General features: G+C 38.1%; 1 protein-coding gene and 1 long non-coding RNA gene across 5 annotated transcripts in view; one reads left to right on the forward strand and one right to left on the reverse strand.

Annotated features, from left to right (window-relative positions):
- The window catches only part of LOC137078732 (uncharacterized), a 53,753-nt gene that overhangs the window by 18,441 nt on the left and 15,894 nt on the right, over nt 1-19,418 (forward strand). The window contains exon 3 of one of the 2 annotated variants that reach the window (XR_010905341.1): nt 15,883-16,243. The exons of the other annotated variant lie outside the window; for it this stretch is intronic. This is a non-coding gene — a long non-coding RNA (uncharacterized lncRNA). Of the gene's footprint in view, nt 1-15,882; nt 16,244-19,418 lie in introns of those variants that run through there. 2 annotated transcript variants of the gene reach the window in all.
- The window catches only part of pax7b (paired box 7b), a 49,856-nt gene that overhangs the window by 18,428 nt on the left and 12,010 nt on the right, over nt 1-19,418 (reverse strand). For all 3 annotated transcript variants that reach the window (XM_067446366.1, XM_067446365.1, XM_067446367.1), the window contains 3 exons: nt 11,150-11,346; nt 4,522-4,687; nt 3,994-4,190 (listed from right to left, as the gene is read on the reverse strand). In XM_067446366.1, coding sequence (XP_067302467.1) covers nt 3,994-4,190; nt 4,522-4,687; nt 11,150-11,346 — 560 coding nt within the window. The remainder of the gene's footprint in view (nt 1-3,993; nt 4,191-4,521; nt 4,688-11,149; nt 11,347-19,418) is intronic.

Here is a 19,418-nt window from a genome sequence, read left to right on the forward strand (position 1 = left end):
ATGGTGTCATCTGGATGTGAAAAATGCGAAGGAAAAACTAATGTTTTTTCTATGATAGCATGTGAAACAATGGCATTGTAAAATAGTGTTACTTAACATTTCAATGTTTATTAATATAATTTTTTTTAAAAAGGAATAAACAGAAATATCAAAAAAAATTAAATAGTTTGTTAATTATTTTGTTAATATTGCACTCTTATTATGCAAACAGACAAGTACATTATTTACAAAAGAGAAATTAGATGCAAATACAAAGACCATCGAAACACATAAAAGTGTGTGTGTGCGTGTAACTGTAAGTGTAACTGGTGTGGGAGTGGACTTAATAAAGGAGCATGTAGGGAAGTACAACATACATAAGTAAAAATATATAACAATCTTAACTATATGGCCCAATCATCCTGACACTAATGTTACAGAGAGAAATCTGTAAGTAATGCTTATTAATAATGAGACACTAGAAGCTTTACTAGATGACTGGGGTGCTTTGAGGAGTGGCGTTGTTGCTACGAGGCCCAAAACAAAAAGCATGACTGATTGTACTGAATGGGTGGTTTTAGTTAAACCTGTTCATTAAAACGGGCGTGCGTTGTTTTCCTCTCCAGTTACGACATCTAACAACAACACAACAAACCTGCACATATCAGACACACCATAACAGAACGTCTCCCATTGTAAAACCCAATCACCCACCTGCACAAAGCATCTGTTGTAGGAGGAAGAATGACTGTAGTAGTAAAGCAGCCTACAGCTTTATTACCGCATTCATTCCTTCTCCACGTGTCCAATGTTTGGACTGGTCTCAATGTCCACCAGCAGATGAAACACTGAAAAGACATGCATTCAAGGCCATAGTAATCTGTCCATAGCTCTGACCCGGTCCAAACGTGGGCTTAATGGAGATTATGTCTGGCATTGCATAATTTTCATCCAAACTAAGCTGCATTGCTGTTTAATGTGTTTTCCAGAGGTTGCAGTGAGAAAGCGCTCTGGTTCTGCTGGCACATGAGAAGAGTGAGAGTGGGGTGTGCACCTGTTGGTGTTGTGAACCCAGCAGGGTTGCATTTCATTCTGGCACACAGCCATCATAGCACATTTACTGATGCACAGCACATTTTCTCCACTCCATAGAGGCTGTAAAGCAGGCCATCCACACAATCGCACATCTGAAAATGAGCATGCTCTCTCACATCCTAAACTAAAAGCCAGGTCATTCCTATCATACAGTACATTTTCATGTATATCTTAATGATTACAGGGGTGTACTGTAAAGAATTTTGCCACCTTATTTGAGCAAATGTTGCCATTTTTTCTATGATACCAGGTTGTGCTCGAACACTTCAAATGAAATGAACAAAAAAAATAGGGAAAAAAGATTTTTTTTTATTTTTTTAGAAAATGTTTAAAGAAACAAAAATCAAACATGTCCTCAGTTGCTCACTGTAAAAAAAATCTGCTTTATAAAATCACACTGATAAAAAAGATTGTGACATTTGAGAACAAAATTATGGTTCTAAAAAATATATAAAATGAAACTTTGTGGAGCGGATTTTAGCTCATTTTTTCCATCATGCGATTCATTTTCTTGCTATTGTGTAAACATTCAAGTTACAATGAATAATGTTTATGTACATGAAAATAAAATTGAAAAATGTCTACATATGCAGAGCTCAAATGTTATTGTATAATATGAATAAACCGGAAAAATGGCATAAACAGAAATATTTGTTTTATTTCTGTCCATTTCCAAGCATGGGACAGTGATTTTACAAAGGAGCTAGGCACTTAAAAGTCTGGCTATTAAATATAAAGTGAATCATTTGAAACTGTCAGTTAGATGTGCCTCAAAGAAGCAGTGAAAATTCAAGTTCACCAGCATCAAAGAAGGGTTTGTCCGGCCAAATGAGAGAAGGCCATTACACTACTATGACAACAACTTTAGGCTATAAAGCTTTTAAAAATGGCTGATAAGATTTCCCAAGCAAATAATCCAAACAAAAAGCTCTCTGTGCAATCCCACAGTCCTCTACTATTTGACAAGCATTAGGAAAAATTAGCGACAACTGCACTCTCAGTATTCAAACTGCACCCTACAGAATCTTGCGCACACTTGCTTATTTGCATTGATTTGCATGAACTGTCTTCATTGAAGGCAAAATTAATGTGTTCAAATAAATTAGTCGATGGGAGATTATAAGTAAAAGGAAGATGGTAGAGTAGACAAATGATGGAGAAAATCGTGATGTACAAAAACAAGCTTGTAAGGACTGCCATGTGGACTCCCTGTAGCTGAGAAGAATGGGAGGGGGGTTTGCCTTGTGGGGCATTGGCGGCCCTTTCATGGACATTGAGGCACAGTGTGATGCTTGGGTTGAACTATGATACTCCTGTCAAAAAGAACATTAATTTTTCCTACAATAAGGGCCTGATGGAATAGCCACATGTGACATGTGGAGATGGGTGAGAGGGGCTGGACAGGGGCGGGGAGGTTAGGGGCTGAGGAGGGGTCGGATGGAGGGTGAGCCATCTTCATTTTAGTGAGATTTATAGAAAACCCATAGAAAATCATCTTTAAATGTATAGAAAATTCTGTGGGGAAGTAGTGCGCCATAATTTGATTAATAAAAAGAAAGGACATAAAAATAAAATAAAAAGAATTCTGTCATGGCATTTATATTAATTCAGAATAAAATGAATTAATTACATAATCTATAGTGTAAAACAATATTGAGCTATTATTTTATATTTGATCCATTTCTGGCATCAAGTACTCCACCCAAAATTGCACCAACCATGTTCAGTTATTTATGCAGGTTTGCAGCGAGAGCATTAGTACTAAAAGCCCCTCCACCACGATTAACAATCAAACATGCTGAGAAACGCTTATGTTATCCCCAACTCCGCAGTACAAGAGAAAATCTCTTTTTTGTCATCAAATCCCTAATTCATTCCTCTCTTTTAGAAAAAAATGGAGTAATACCAGTTTCCAATCTGCTTTGAGAAATATTTGGTGAGGAGGGGGGAGAGTGGCCATAAAACGTGTGAACAAGGGGGTAATTGTGGACAAATGCAGTATTGAATTTCATCTTCAACTCCTTACACACCATTTCAATCTTATTTTCTGCCTGTTAGTCAGATCTTCTTGGTTATGGTGGGCAGAACTGCCCACTAATAGTGAATAATTGCTTGTAATATACTCTTCACCAATGATGTGCATCAATAGCGGCCATTTTCCTATTATTTACCTCAAGGTATAAAATCAAAGAGTCTTATTTTTTTACCCGCATGGTTTATAGCAGGTAACAATGCTATTTAATGTCTGTAACAAGAACCTTCACACAGAAACAAAACCTGTCTGTTTGAATTCTATGAAACATGTCTTAAATTGAATTTACTGGCTTCCTGTTTTATACTTTCCTTTACTCGCATACTCGAACTGAACATTCAATGAGGTATCAGAGCCACACAAGTCAATACTTTTTTGCTCTGTTCCAGTTAATTAAAACATCCTGACTTATTTAATCGTCTGTTAACTCTAGAAAATGACTTCCAGACAATGAAACGTACAGATCCATTAGTTTGGTGAGATTACGCTCTTTTCTGAACGAGGCGCAGTGCTGGCAGCTCTTCGACTGCATATGGGATTTATTCTCTTTAGGGTATCCTGTATTGTCTGAAACTAATTTTCATAGAATCAAACAATTGAATCTTTATTTTAATTAAGAGAGTGGGTAAAACAAAGGAATAATAATTAGAAAACATTATCTTATGAACACAAGCACAAGGGGGGTATCAACCACTAGAAGACGATTTCTCCAAAACATATCTGCTCAGTACACATGAGACGCATCTAATCACCAAACGTACACGGCGGCGCACAAAGAATACGCTGTTTTATCTTCAGAGAGGTCTCGTAATTCCACTTGAAAGACTCCTTGACATGTGGCTATAGAGAAGAGTATTTAAACACTGCGGCCAGTGACCCTTACTGACCTGTGGAGATAGTCCATTGCTCACAGGATTCATGTGATTACTGGACGCTGATTGGCTCATGAAGGTGTCGGTGTAGCTGGAGAAACCGTGGCGGTTGGACGAGAGGCCATAGGCGGAGCTGCTGTCGCTCGAGAGCCCGCCCTGATGCATGGTGGAGGGAGGCAAGGGCTGGGGTCGGTGCACTGTGCCACTCACATCTGGGAAGAACAGCACATTTCATTATTCAGGAAAAAAATATTCTTAAGTGCATTATTTTAGGTTTAATTTTATTGCCATCCCTGTATTAGATATTAAATAAACATTAAAAAGTGTTTAATAAAATCTTCACAAAGGGCCAGTTTACACCTGAAGGATGCCCAATTTCACCTGGAATGCGTTTCAAATCACCACCTGAAGTGGTTTGAGTGATCAGATTTCTGTTCATCTTAAAAGCTTTTTGGAGGGCTTTTTATGATCGGCTATATTTAATCAGAGAAAGTACATGCAGTGGCCAGGTGTAAACAGGCTCAAAAACATTGGTTAGCTCACCTTGTGGTAATGTTGTTGAAGGGTAGGTGGACTCGGGGAGCTGGTATGTTGGTAGAGTGGGCATGCCTGTGGGGGGGAATCCTCCAGGTAACAGGTGGTTAAATGCTGCCAGTTGATTAGCTCCAGCTTGTTTACGCCACCTGGCTCGTCGATTGCTGAACCAAACCTAAAAAAATAAAAAAGATTAATAAATGCACCAAATTTTTGGCAAATATGATAAGCTAATTATTTTCATGCCCGATAACTAGTAAATGGGTGATATTATACATACTTGATTAAAAAGAAAATTAAAATACTGAAAAATTAAATAGATTGTTTGCTTCAAGAGAATTTAAGGCACCACAATATTAATAAAGTACAATATGAAGAGAAATAGAAAAGAGAAATATTTATTTTATAATCTAAGAAAAGAGGTTATTATTAATTGAACTAAAACTAAAACTATACAAATAAATAAAATAAACATTAACTGAAATAAAATAAGTTGTTAAGAAAAAATAACCTTTTTTTTAGTTGACAAGGCAAATGTCATAAATCGTAATAAAAATGTTAAATAATTTAATAATAATAATAATACACAATGTTATTATTAATATAAAATGTATATTAATATTATAATATGTATTAATATTATAATATAAATAATGCACAAAATATAAAATAAAATCTAAATATTTACACAAACTATAATAACGATGAAGCTATATTACAGTCTTATAAAAAAAAACCTCAATATTAGAGGAGGGATATAACAGGGTATATCAAGAGAACCCGCAAAAAGTTTTTATTTATTGCAAAGTTATGTAAACCTAAAATTGTGTAATAAACATCCAATAATGGCAGATAATGATGAATTAAACCTATAACTAAAATAGGCAGAGAAGCAATGTGGTGCCGACTCAAAATTACAAACAGAAAAATGTTATATATCTCTGGATATTACATTTTAGAGATATTTTAAATGAACAAAAAGCCTTTCTTTAAAGAAAGAAGGAAGAAATGCCTCTGTCACATTAAGACACATTTTCAAAGTTTCATTCTAATGTGACTCATTGAAAGGGGGAGCACGGCCAGTAACCTGCACCTCTCTGGGGCCGAGGCTCTGCCCCTGTGTATGCAAAAGAGTGAATGACATTGATCTATGCCTCAGAGGGGCCATTTTTCAGACTTTAATACACTGGCAGTGCAGTTAATCTACTGTTGTTTTTCAAATGGTCCCCACCATTGTGAGTGGAAGTGAAAGAGGGGGACAATGGCCCTTCATTGAATCAGACCACAAAGAGAGGGCGTCCCTTTTTAAACAGCTCCTCAAGAATGACGCTTTCAGCCCGGGCATTGATCAAGGGGCTGGCGTAGACATACTGTATGAGTACACACTCTTTCTCTGCCTCTCTCTTTTATCCTCCCAGGCTGCCCTTCAGTCTTTGTATACAACTTGACAAAGAAAGATAAAAAGTCTGATTATTTTTTGTAAAATCGGAAAAATTCATATTGTAGCTTATGCTGGCAACAGAGAGCTCTCTACTACAAGAAATTGATAAATGCAATTGATTCTCAAAAATATGTCTTTAAATTGATAAATAAAAGTAATAATAAAAAAAGTTCATTTAAAATCCAACCCATGGGACAAAAGGATCCATTTTTGGCGTTCCTTTAAAAACATCCTGTTCCATTCCCATATCTAAAGAAAACCTAGGAAACACCTATAAGACTTCGGAAACACCTATAAGACCTATATAATTACTCTTATTAACACACCGCGGGGGACTAATTACACACATGGTTAGCACCTGCCTTGAGTAGGCCTGTTCCCAACACTCTTCCTTACTTCAACATTACACTACTGGGATTTTCCTCAACAGACGTTTTCTTTTTCATAATTAATCAATAAATGGTAATAAAAACCAGTTTAAATCAAATATAAGTCAGCAGCAGTACTCAACTATCCTCCATTAGCTGTTCCACACTGCTCCTTCAACAATGCTGTACATCAATGACCCTTCCCATAAAACCACAAGTCCCGCTGACACGAGCCCCATTACTTTACACGTCTTAGGTTAGGATGGCTTCTGGTATTAGTGAGAACTGGAGAGAAGCACAAGGCATTAGAAGGCGCGTATCTCAGTGTTAGAGGCTAGAGTGCCTGCCGCCCCACGCTCAATGGATCTCCTAAGAGGCTTGCTGCGAGCCGGGGCTTCTGAATGCGCCATTCTGGAACCCAATGGCAAAGGCACCTTGAGCGGGGATTTTCTCTCTGCCGTTCCTTCTAATTCCCCACTCTTCTCATTTCCCTGTTCAAGCCGAGACACAAAGCACGCTGCCCAACTGAGATGGCCAACTCATTTCGTTTTTTCTGAAAGAGTTCAAATAATTTCCTTAAAAGTGAACGGAGTCACTTGGCGAAACATTTAACAGAGGAGATTTCGTGGAGTGTGGCTGAAGGAGCTGTTGTCTGATTGCATTCGGTTCAGAGGGAATGGAAGTCGAAAAATTCAATTCAATATACTCTCAATCTCTGAGTGCACAGGGAGAGTGGAAGAGACAAAAGGAAGGGAGGTAAATGGAAGACAAATCTGATTGTGGACTGTGTCACGATTTCACATTCCACATTCGGCCGGCATCTCAAGCTCTCATCCAATATCAATCACCCGGGCCACCCTATCAGTTCCCCTTGCTTTCTTTTTCGCCGTCTCTCTCGGACAGCGACGGTTATATATCTTCCTAGGATTACCGTTTGCCATGCGCTGGGTGGTTGGTGAACAGACAGGAAGACGAGGAGTAAAACCTGGATAACGTGATTGAATTTCACAGCAAAAAAGAACATAACAGTGGCTGAGAAGCGTAAAAAAGGCCGACATCAATCGCAGTGCATGGCTCCATCCAGGGATTTAGTGAATCTGGATGGGCAGCAGGACTGGATGGGTTGGGATGAAGGGTTGGGACGGCCTGGACTGGGCCCTGAAGGTAACCGTGTACCAAGCCTCTATAAAATGAAGTGTCTCTTCAGCAGAAACATCTGCAAAATTCTTACTACACCCAGATGCCATGGTTGAATTGTAGGAGACTGTTAAGTACATGCACATCCTCTTTCCTTTTGTAATCATAAATATACATATATTATTTGATCTATTCCTTGAAATCCCATATTTTGCATGGTCAGCACAAATGCAGTATTATTGGCTCCAGATTTTGCAAGGATCAATCAAAATGCATGTGACTCCACATCAGGGGGCTGACACTTGTGCCCTGGAAGTCTTGTTTCCAGATTGGATCAAAGGGGGCAAGATTATAGAAGGGAAGTGGAGACATCTTCAAACCTGCTTGTGTGGACCATGTGGAAGGACTAACTCTTCTCACTCCATGCCTCACAAATCAGAATATCAGAATGATTTCTGAAGGATCATGTAACACTGAAGACTGGAGTGATGATGCTGAAAATTCAGCTTTGGAATCACAGGAATACATTCTATTTTAAAATATATTAATACAAAAATGATTTTAAATTGTAATAAGATCTCATAAAATAATCAGTATTTTTAATCTTGCCGACCTTTTCAACAGTAATGTAATAGTAACAGTAATATAATCTAAAGAGAAGTTTTCATTGCGAAAATGCAGCACGTCTAGGTTCCTCCCTCCATCTGTCTCTCCTCTTCATATTTCAGAGTTGTCATACAACAACCCCAAACCTGACACTTTAGCACATCACAAAGATTTCATGTCTAACTAAGTTTAAAGTGACAACTGCCACTGCCTATGAAATTTCCTGTAAATCTCAGTTAATTCATCTTGTTTCTCCCTCTGGCCTTACGATTGCTGTAAACCAGGCAGACAGGCAGCAGTGCTGTGAGACCTGGAAGCACTTATCCCTGTGCTTAGTCAGATATGGATCATTTCCTCTGATTTGTCATACGGAGCAGTAAAACAGTGGAAGCATGAGTAACGTGTCTGTGGTTAAGAATAACCAAAGTGACAGTGCTCAATGAAGACGGATGACACCTAATAGAAAAGCACCAAACACATAAATTAACGCCTTTGACATCATCACTGATCCATGTCTGACTTCCTCTCTTTGGCAGCAGGAACACTCCTCGCTCTCTCTCTCTCTGACATCTGGATACTGTGTCAGCACAGCTGCACTCAAGTGGGTTGACACTGAGGCCGCGGGGTCTGCCAAAAGCCAACAGGGTCAGACACCTTCCCCTCCACAAAAGCAATGATACCAGAGCCCTGGCATCTCCATGTGAGCTATCTCGAGCCAGAGATCCTCACACATCATCTGCTTGGCCTCTCAAGAACCAACTGTTGGGCTGTGACTGAGTTGAGAAAACTAAAGATGAGCTGCTGGGCCAATATATCGAGGATGCGGTGGTTTCGTATGATCTTTGAAAGATCTGGACGTTCCATCCAACTATGCGCCAAAATGGTGCAAAAAAACATTTGAATTCACATTCATGATTGGATTGTCAGTTTTTACAAATATAATTCAGGTCTGACATATGCAGGTCAGAAGTGAAATAATGTTTATTCACTTGTCTAATTAGCATCAGTCACCATAAACACACAAAAGGGCCAAATGTCCCATGGGGTCCTTTCAGGGAGAGCCGAATCACTGACATGGCAGAAAAATCAGCAGGATCTCTGACACTGCCAGCAAGAGATCTTCTTTTTACTAAAGAAGCCTGCCACAAGGCCACTATGGGTCAACTTTTCCCAAAATTGAGTCATTCCTCAATGTTTTAGATCCTTTTTATACCAAGATTTGTTTTGATTTTTTTGGAGGACAATTTATAAATCCAAAAACTGCCAAAAGTGGTCTAATCACAGAAAGAGTAAGATATTTGGCAACTTGAAAGATGGAAAGAGAGACAGCTGCATTTCAATTATGCAATGATATCATTTCGGCAGCTTGCAAACATACATTGTTTACATATTTAAACATAATATTGTATCAGAAAATCGAATAACCACCGAGTCAGATTGACCTAACATGCCATTTCACTATACTTTACAACATTGGTGTAATGTTCAGAGCATTAGCATTTAAAGGGCACAATCCTGTACCTCTTCAAAGGTGAAGCAGGCAGCAGGGGCATGGCGAGCGGTCATATTTTTTTTTACAAGCTCTTGATTGATTAATGTAACTGGTGGATAGGGGTTCCCAAGAGAGTGTGTGGGATGCTCTCTGATATGCAGCAAATTTTACAAGGAGCGGTGGTGGGCTTGAAAGTGGTGGGAAGAAAAGATCTCAGCCAAAAGCTGAAGTGAGAAATCCATCAGGAATGCACTCTCGCTCTTTTTATCCCCCTCCCTTTGCTCCCAACAGCTGCTGCCATAACTCTACTGTATTTTCCCCCTCTCATTGTTTCAACTATCCACATGGTTGACAAGCTGTCAGGACCAGGGGTGGGAGGAGCCAAAGACTTTGCATGTAATTGTTTGTTATTCCCACCTTAAAAGCACTTTTATCCCTCAGATTATCTTTAAAAAATTGTGTTTAGATTCCTCCAACATGTATTTTAAATAGTTTTCCTCCTTAAGATACAAAGGTGTATTAAAGTTGTAATCCAATAGAAGAAGCAAAAGATCTTATGGACATGGTTCAATTCATTGGTTGGATGAAGGCAGATGGGAATGCAAATTTGCAGTTGTAAGGAAAAGGCAGAGTTAACAAAAATGAAATGATTGGAGAAGTTCAGAAAACATCGCCGAAAAGTCTGCTGTTTCACCAGAAGATGGAGTTTTGATTCAAAGATGATGAGGTCAAAAACTCAAAAAGAGAAATTAAAACGAAACATGCATGGATGAATCATTTGCAATAAGTGCACTTGCATGCATTTAGAAAATAGATTGGGCGAATTTTCCCTTCATGCCAACTTTAACAGAAGTAGTGCCATTATAGCCACCTGATCGTGTTTCTCTCCGTTATGGCTGACAGGAAGAGGCCCGCTGTGTTTTTTAGCACTTTCTTTGAGATGAGCAGTTGCATTGTTACACGCATCATCAATCAGAAGACCTTAGTCCAACAGATCCAGTGACACTTTAGAGCTCTATAGACCTCAGAGCACATAGCTGAACTCTTACTGAGCTCCCATTGTGCCATCTACATCTCCAACTGAGAGCATCAGTCTCCAGTTCTTTAAACTTCATAGATGAGCACAACTAAATGGACAGTTCACACAAAATAATGAAAATTCTCTCAATGACTCAACCTTATGTCATTCCAATTTTTTTATTATTTCTAACACTACCCAACCCATAACTTATCCCTAAAATCAAAGGGAAATAATAGGTGAATAACACTGGTGTAGAAGAACCTAACCCTGGCTGTAAGCGTAAACTTGAAATAAACTCTAATCTATCATATCTGATTGGTTGATTGTAATGTTGTTCCAAGATCAAAGAAGATGTTGATCCAGGAACATGTTGCACTTGGTGAAATCACATTCACCATGTGGGTCATACAGGTTTGGAATGACATGAGGGGGAGTAAATGGATTCATTTTAGGTGAAATTTCCCCTTAAGTTTTAGACACAGAATGATGGATATGAACACATTTAAACTGCATTTCAACATGTGTATCTCTAGCAACCTCAGAAACTACTTTAGTATTTGATAGTGCCGTACCTGTACTCTGGCCTCTGTGAGCTTGGTTCTCTGGGCTAGTTCCTCTCTGGTGTAGATATCTGGGTAGTGTGTCCTTTCGAAGGCCTTCTCCAGCTCTTCCAGCTGCTCGGCTGTGAAAGTGGTCCGACTGCGTCTCTGCTTCCTCTTCAGGGGCAGGTCCGGTTCAGACTCCACATCCGAGCCTTCGTCCATTCGACCTGTCAGAGAGGATAGAGAACGAAAGAACTGAGTGCGATGTGAATGCCACTATAGGAGTATCAGGCATCTACTTTCCATAGAGACCCACAGAAAGCTCTCTGTTTATGAATACTGTCATGACCATACCGATTTTGATGTGAGAATGAATGTAGACCCAAAAAGCAGATGGATGGTGGTATGGTGAAATGATACAGATTCATGTGTCTTTCAAGCGAATATTATTTCAATGCACAGCTATTTATATAAGCGAAGCTCTTGTAAATACAATCCCACATCAGTGCGCATCCCAGTTCGCCCCGAGGCCATAAAGGGAAAAGGGGGGAGTTAATCTCCACAGACCACCTTAGCGATCCTCATACTGGTATTCTGTGCTAAAATGAAACAAAACTGGCACTTTGCAAATAACTCAAGTATTCGATTGAGTTTTTTTTCATTAAATGCCATCTGCAATATATTCTTGCCGTCTTTAAAATACGAGCGGTGGATTATCTGTCAAATGCAGCCATGTCAACTTTAGCATTTCTGTTTAGTGGTTAGCTGGAGAAACGATGAGAAACAATGAGCACAAATCTGATCTAATGCACACCAGAGATGTGTGGGTGGCAATTCAAGCTGAGTAGCTTAGTGATGAAATGAAAATGACACATTAGCTTATCCATGCTGTGCAAAACAGTGACCTTTATACAGGTGTGTGTTAACGTTATTGCAAACTTTGAAAATAATTACAGCCAACATTAATATTAATACGTGTAGACATATTGAATGATAAAAGATTGATAAGTATGCTAGCAATATAAAAAATAAAAACAATAGAGATTCCTCCATCCCATTCTTTAGTCACATCAAAACCCTTTCCACATATAACAGGGAAGATCTTACAGCCGGTTTTTATCATTTCATTTGAGTTGATTCCTTATTTATTTCCAGTTTGGCTGGCACTGGGCTGATCCTTGAAAATCCCTTCAGCAGCATTGGGGGCCTAGCTCTGCAGACACTGGCCTTAATCCAGGCCATGACTTCCCGCTAAATTGAAGCAATTCTACATTAGTGATGGCTGAACCCTGGCTTCTTATTGGCTAATGCTGGTGTGGGCTTCCAAGACTGGCCCCTCTGAATATGGCTGATTATATAGAAACCGAATGTGGGTTGCACTCTGTCTTTCCTTATACATTAGGGATGTTTTTTCCCAAATAATTGCGATTCATTTAAATTATTCTGGTATTTTAATATATTCTGATTTGATTTGTATTTATTATTATTTTTTATTTTTTTAAACTCTTTAACCATCAACATTCATTAAACAGTTTCAATGCATAAAAGGTTCTTGATAGTGGAAAATGGTTCTTCAGATTATTAAAAAAAATATATAAATAGTACATTTAAAAACTTTTCACTTGGCACTGAAAATTGGTTTATGGCTTTGGTGTGAAAAAAAAAAAACTTTGGGTGAAACTCTTCTCTGTGTACTTCACAGCATTAACAGAATAAGAATTTCTTCCATTTTTAAAACAAAATTTAATTGAATCAGGAAATCTGTATCAGTGCCCAGCCCTACACAATTTAACAGTGAGCTTCAGAACATATATTCTACACTCTGAACATCTGTTTTATACCAGGGTCATTGGAAATACTCAGTACAGAAAGAACTGTTTTTTCAGGCTAGATGAAACAAGAGGGATTTGAGAGGTAATTCAATGACAGTAAAACTTAGACGACAGATATTTCAGTTCAAGATTCTTTACATTAAAACAGCTCAGACATGCATTTTAGTCTAGGACTAACTTAAACATTGTCTGTGAAACCGGGGCTAATGTTTGGTTTAATTCCCCAGAATAAAAAGAAAATATAGTTTTAATCATCTAACCAAAGAATTGGTTTTATTCCCCAGATACTTGTTAAAATGAATCTGAATGAGTCTACATTTTTATGTGAAAACTTAATGTATGCCACTGTCACCTGACATTGGTTTGGTAACAACAACAAATGCTAACCAGATTACAGAATAAATGTTTGCACATCATTATATTTGTTTGTTGGACTGTTGGACAGAAAGTCCCAAAAACAGCCTCCAAACAAAAGCACAACAATGAAAGAGCCATCAAAGTGGCTTCGACTCCAGGCCAGCTCTGTCTTTTAATTAAACAAGGAATTATGGGATTACAGGGAGGTTCTCATTACAGGCCACTTGAGGAGTCCTCTGGTAGATGTCTTTTTGTCTCCCAGAGCTCGCGCTCAGGAATTCTCGACGGATTACACATGGCCGTAGGACATGAGGCCGCATTAATTAAATCAATTCTTTTGCCTTTTCTTTTAAGATTCATTTTGCCAGAATTCTCCCCTCATCCAAACACTCAGCTAAAAACATACTCAAGTGTACATATATATTGGAACTCATGTTCTTTAAATCCCTTTGTTGGTTTTGGAGCAATTGTGACAAAGTGATTTGGTTTTGACTCGCCATGACGACCACTTAAGGTTGGTGCAGTGATCTCTAGTGATTGTTTTTTCAAAAGGTAGCCACCACCTTCACTGAAGACACCACATGGAATTTATTTTTTCTTCCCTACGTGCTGCTATAGCGATAGTTCATCCAAAAATGGAAATTCTGACATTATTTATTCACCCTCATGCAGTTTCAAACCAGTATTTCTTTTCTTCTATGGAACACAAAATAAGAAATTTTGAAGAATGTTTTTGTCCATGCAATGAAAGTCAATGGGGTCTAAAACAAAACTGCCAACATTAATATTAATAAGTGTAGACATATTGAATGATACAAGATTTATGAGTATGCTAGCAAAATAAAAAATAAAAATTCACAAACAATAGAGATTCCTCCATCCCATTCTTTAATCACATCAAAACCCTTTCCACATATAACAGGGAAGATCTTAGCGATAGTTCATCCAAAAAGGACAATTCTAACCTTATTCATTCACCCTCATGGAGTTTCAAAACTGTATTTCTATTCTTCTATGGAAGACAAAAGAAGACATTTTGAAGAATGGTTTTGTCCGTGCAATGAAAGTCAATGGGGTCCAAAACAAAACTGCCATAAAAACTATATTTTTGATAGGATAAAAATAAATTATCCAACGAACAATCACTCTATATGTGGTAGAAAATCAAACTACACTACCACAATATTTTTTTTTCCCCCAGAAGAAAAATATTAAATTATTACTTTTATTCAGAATGGATGCATTAAACTGATCAAAAGTGACAATAAAGACATTTATGTTACAAAAGATAGCATAACTCTTTTCAACATAAATAAAAATATATATATTGAGCGACAAATCAGCATGCTTAAAAAAATCAATCTAACCGACCCCAAACTTTTAACAAGTGTAATTCCATCCACAATTATTAAAGCAGATTTGTTTTGAAACAAGCAATCACCTTCTCAATTCCCCCAGATTTTTACCTTCAGACAGATGAATGAAAATCAGGGACAAATCTAAGAAACGCAATTTGAAACACTACAAGCTTGATGCAGGCTCCCTGCATGACTGATGAGTATGTATTCTGCCACATCTCATTCTGTCCTTGTCACAACAATTACGATGTCATATAGCAGCCATAACAGAAAACCCACAAGCTGCTCCTCAGCCAGCCCTGCAGAGACAGATAAAACCAGAATAAGTTTGACAGCACTCTCCTGCTAAAGGTCAGCATCTATCGCTCTCCTACTCGTAGTATAATGAGGACAGGATTATGGAAATGAAACAGACGCTGATGCAGATACGCGTCTAAACCTGGACCTCATCTTTGTCTCTGTGAGATCCCACGATTGACATGCTGGGTCCCATCACACGAATGAGACCATGGCAAGTACCCAGATCTGTCGAATGTGCTGCGGCATAAATGTAACTGAATATGTCACATTTTGTCTGAGATGACCTGGAGCAGACAGCAGCAAAAAGCTTTTGAATAAAGGTAAATAGAGCAAAAGCTGAGTTTTAAAAATAAAAAGAGCTCTTTAGCCAAAGCGCTAATCAGAAAAGAACAGGAACATTTAATTACAATAAGACGACACTCCTAAATCTATTAAAAAGTTGAAGGAATGCTGATAAAAAAATGTTATCTTAAAATGTGGACCTAATTAAAAATTCCCTGTGAATATTACTCCTTTATCCATGTAGTCCTCCAGGGTTCATGGTATTGTTTAATTCAATGTTTCAAGCAAAAGGATGCAAAAACACGGAACGATTTTTCGAACCCGAACAAGATAATCTGACAGAAAATGAGCGATGTTTTCTTTCAAACAAGCTCTGACAAGTACCCAAATCCTATTATTTTCCGAACTTAAAATCGTCTCTTTGCATCCCTTCAGTTATTAAGAGTGAACGTGCCCCATGGGATCAACCTGATTTGTAGCACTTACACATCAAAGACAGTTAATCAGAGGAGAATTGGCCTAATATATCTTGAATAAGAATTTGATTAAAAGCCCTTTGGTGAAACTGAACCAGAAGAGTCGCTGTAACACTTTTGCTTCATGCAGCCAACCTGACTGAGCTTTTTGTCGACAGCTGGGCGTAAAACTGAGAGAGGCTACACGGCGGACAGTGATTAACCGCTACGGGTGAGGAGTGACTAAGGCCAAAGAGAAGTCATGACCACCCAACATAAGCCTTAGACCACTTCCATCACCGATGAGCCTGTGAGCAGATGGGATATTCATCATCACGGCCACACTCAGACCTCTTTCTCCTCTCTGTTGTCTTTTTATTTTCATTCCCTCGATCTCGCTCTCTCTTTCCCCTCCTAACCTTTCCTGCCACAGTCTCTGTGTAAAGAGCTAAAGGGCCTGGGGTAAAGTGTTCGTCCACAGCTGCACATTCCACTAAGCTTAGCATGGTAGCACACATTTACACATTTGTCTTCATCAGAGTTGGCTCTCAAAACAATATTATACTCAGGTCGGTCCGGTATTTGCTGAGGAGCAACAACTGGCCTCCTTGTTTCTGAAACATATGTAGTCATCGTTGAGATTCCAACTGGGTAACCACGCCAATGACTCCCATTTATTTCTACGTTATTACAGGTATAAATTCATATGTGGATCTATTTACAACTACTGTATCATTCAAGATGTCATCCAAACATATCTGCACTCCCGGGCTATATGAATATAAAATACTATATATATTTATTCTATTATTTTATACATTTATTTGTACTTGCTTCCAAAGAATCATTGTGATCAATGCAAGGAGGTTCTAGGTAGTTACCATTAGGAATGCACCTACATTTTGGTAACAAAATATTTGACCGTAACAACAACAGCAAAATTATTTTCGGTTTCAGCCATAATCCTTGATCGAAACAGTGATCAATGACACGTTTGGACTGTATCAGTGTCTGTTTTGTGCACACAACTTGGATACGCAAAACAAGTAAACATGTTAGCAGTGTAGCATTGGTAACATTGACACTACATAGTGACCAAAAATTATGCTTGAATAGCAATAACATTTTTTTCAGATGAAATATCGAGAGGAGGCTCATTGCTGAAAACTGTAAATGGTTTACCATCTATAAATATTACCCAATCACCCAAAATTTAAACAGATTTTTTTTATGTTACAGTTTTTTTAGCCAAAATATCAAAATTGGTGTATTAATTTTGCTGTAAGTTGGTTGCTATGTGGTATACTTACTGGCCCAAGTCAAAAGTATGAAAATATGCTATCCCATATAGTTTCTATGATATTGTGGGACATTACGCGTTATTGTCCAATACATTTGATTATACATTTGATTTAAAAAGCCACACAATTTGATGAATCATTTATGTTTGTATAGCGCATGCTATGTGCCAAAGTTTAATATGAATTTAGCATAAGTATGAGCAAAAGTAAAGTAATGGTGTTGTTACTATCAATTTGCATTATTCCAAAGATGAGCCAAATCAAATACATGACGATCCCAAAAATCTGATGATGCTCAAACTTAATTCAACATTAAAGATATAACATTTAATCATAATCCGTTCATATTTGTTTTAGAATTAAACCAAATATAATACAAAACACAATAGTCCTGTGCTAAAACGCGCTCAGTTCAGATTTGCTTTCTGCTCCACATTCATCAATTTCTTTCCATGGGATAAAGGAGGGAAAGTGGCGTCATTTTGGCTCCCACAACAAACAATTAGCCCTCCTTTCTTTTTGTAGCATTCAAAAACATTTGAGAGAAAGAGAGGGAAGATGTGAAGGAGAGGTGATGGGTGATGCTCTTTTATAGGTCTTGTCATGTGCATGAAGGCTCAGGGGGCTTTTTGTCCACCGTGCCTGTGTGAGAGTGTGCTCACCTTAAACAACAGAGAGACTCAGGGGCCTCCGTGGCCTTTCAGGCCCAATAGAAGACGCACCTTAGGGGGCCATTTAAGCCTGAAAAGAGGCCTGACAACCCTCTGCAGCTCTGAGGGCATCAATAAATGCTGACATATTGACTCTCTGTGCCCAAGCACCACTGGAAAATGCTGCCTGAATATGAATCCATTTAAGGGAAAAGGGGGTGGCAGTGCAGAGAGCCAGCAAGAGGGACACTCTAAGGATGGCTTTTTGAATGTTCAGGAATGTGGTGACTGAAAAGATGTTTTGACAATGAACCTATAACTATTGACATATAAGAATGTGGAAGATGGAATATGTTAGGATAATAAGGCCTACTTTGAAAGTAATATTAAAGAAATCCTGTTTTGCTAAAGTTATCAGATCCACGCAGAAGATGAATGTGAAGATCACATCTGTTCTGCTGTATTAGCTGAATTTCACTACACTGCTGTTTAAGAACAACTCTGAAATGGTTCTTAAAATATCTTTAGGCAGTTGGGATTCTTTATAGATATGTGCAGCACAGTCAATTTGGTGGGAAGTGCTGACTTAACTTGGTCAATGGAAGCCAGAGAGAGCTCTAATTTAGTTTCTAGCTGAGAGAGACTGAAAGGCAGGTGTCCGTTTACTTCCCGTCTCAATCTTTTCTTTTTTCATATTGAGTTTTCATTTCCTGGGATTGAGATCTTGCTAATTGAGGTCAAAAGCAATCAGCACTGTGGAACTTAATCAAAAAAGGTGAGAAAGACGACAAATCAGCCATTTAAACTTCCATGCCTATAGCTTAATAAACTACAATGTGTGTGTGTGTGTGTGTGTGTGCCCTTGTTTATATTACATTGTGGGGACTAAATGTCACCCTAAGGATAGTAATACCTGGGATTACTTTTGTTGTGGGGACCAGCCAGCAGTCCCCACAATGTTAATGGATTTGTAAACATACTAAATTATGTTTTTTTGAGAATGTAAAAATGCAGAATGTTTCCTGTGATGGGTAGGTTTAGGGGCAGGGGCAGTGTAGGGGGATAGAACGTACAGTTTGTACAGTATAAAAACCATTACGTCAATGGAGAGTCCACAAAAAGATGAACCAGACATGCGTGTGTATGTGTGTGTGGACAAAAAAAGATGAGCATAATTTATTCTTTAGCACATTTCAGTTGGAACAAGAATCTGTACACCATGTAAGATTTTAACTGCCCCACATGATATACTATAAGTTGAAAATGTGCTTCAAACTGAAAAACAAACTACACCAAGAAAAGGCTAGTAAATTCCACAAATAATTGCATAGAAATGGCAAGTAACACAGTGAATTAAACTTAAACATTGAAGTGGACTGACTGTAATGTTATTTTCTTATAAAACACTCTGTAATAATATTTGTTTTATTCACAACTTAGGGGAATTTGTAATGACTTTCTGTGTGGAATACAAAAGAAAATATTTTTTGAAAAATATCCTTTTGATCATTCATTGAAAATCAATGGAGTACAATCTCAGAAAGTAATACAGGTTTGGAATGACATAATAGTGGATAAATGAATTTTCTCTGAATATTAAACTATCCAGATGTTCCACTGATAAATATCAGAAGCACAAAATGCCATTGTTAATAGCCATTTTCTTGTGTCAAATGAGTGGCTGAACTGAAAAACCATTACAGATCTATTAAAAAATGTGTGGGACAGGGTTGGCATCAGATAAAAGTTTCCTTGCATTACTGC

Source organism: Pseudorasbora parva, chromosome 6 (assembly GCF_024679245.1).
Source record: "Pseudorasbora parva isolate DD20220531a chromosome 6, ASM2467924v1, whole genome shotgun sequence".
Taxonomy (NCBI): domain Eukaryota; kingdom Metazoa; phylum Chordata; class Actinopteri; order Cypriniformes; family Gobionidae; genus Pseudorasbora; species Pseudorasbora parva.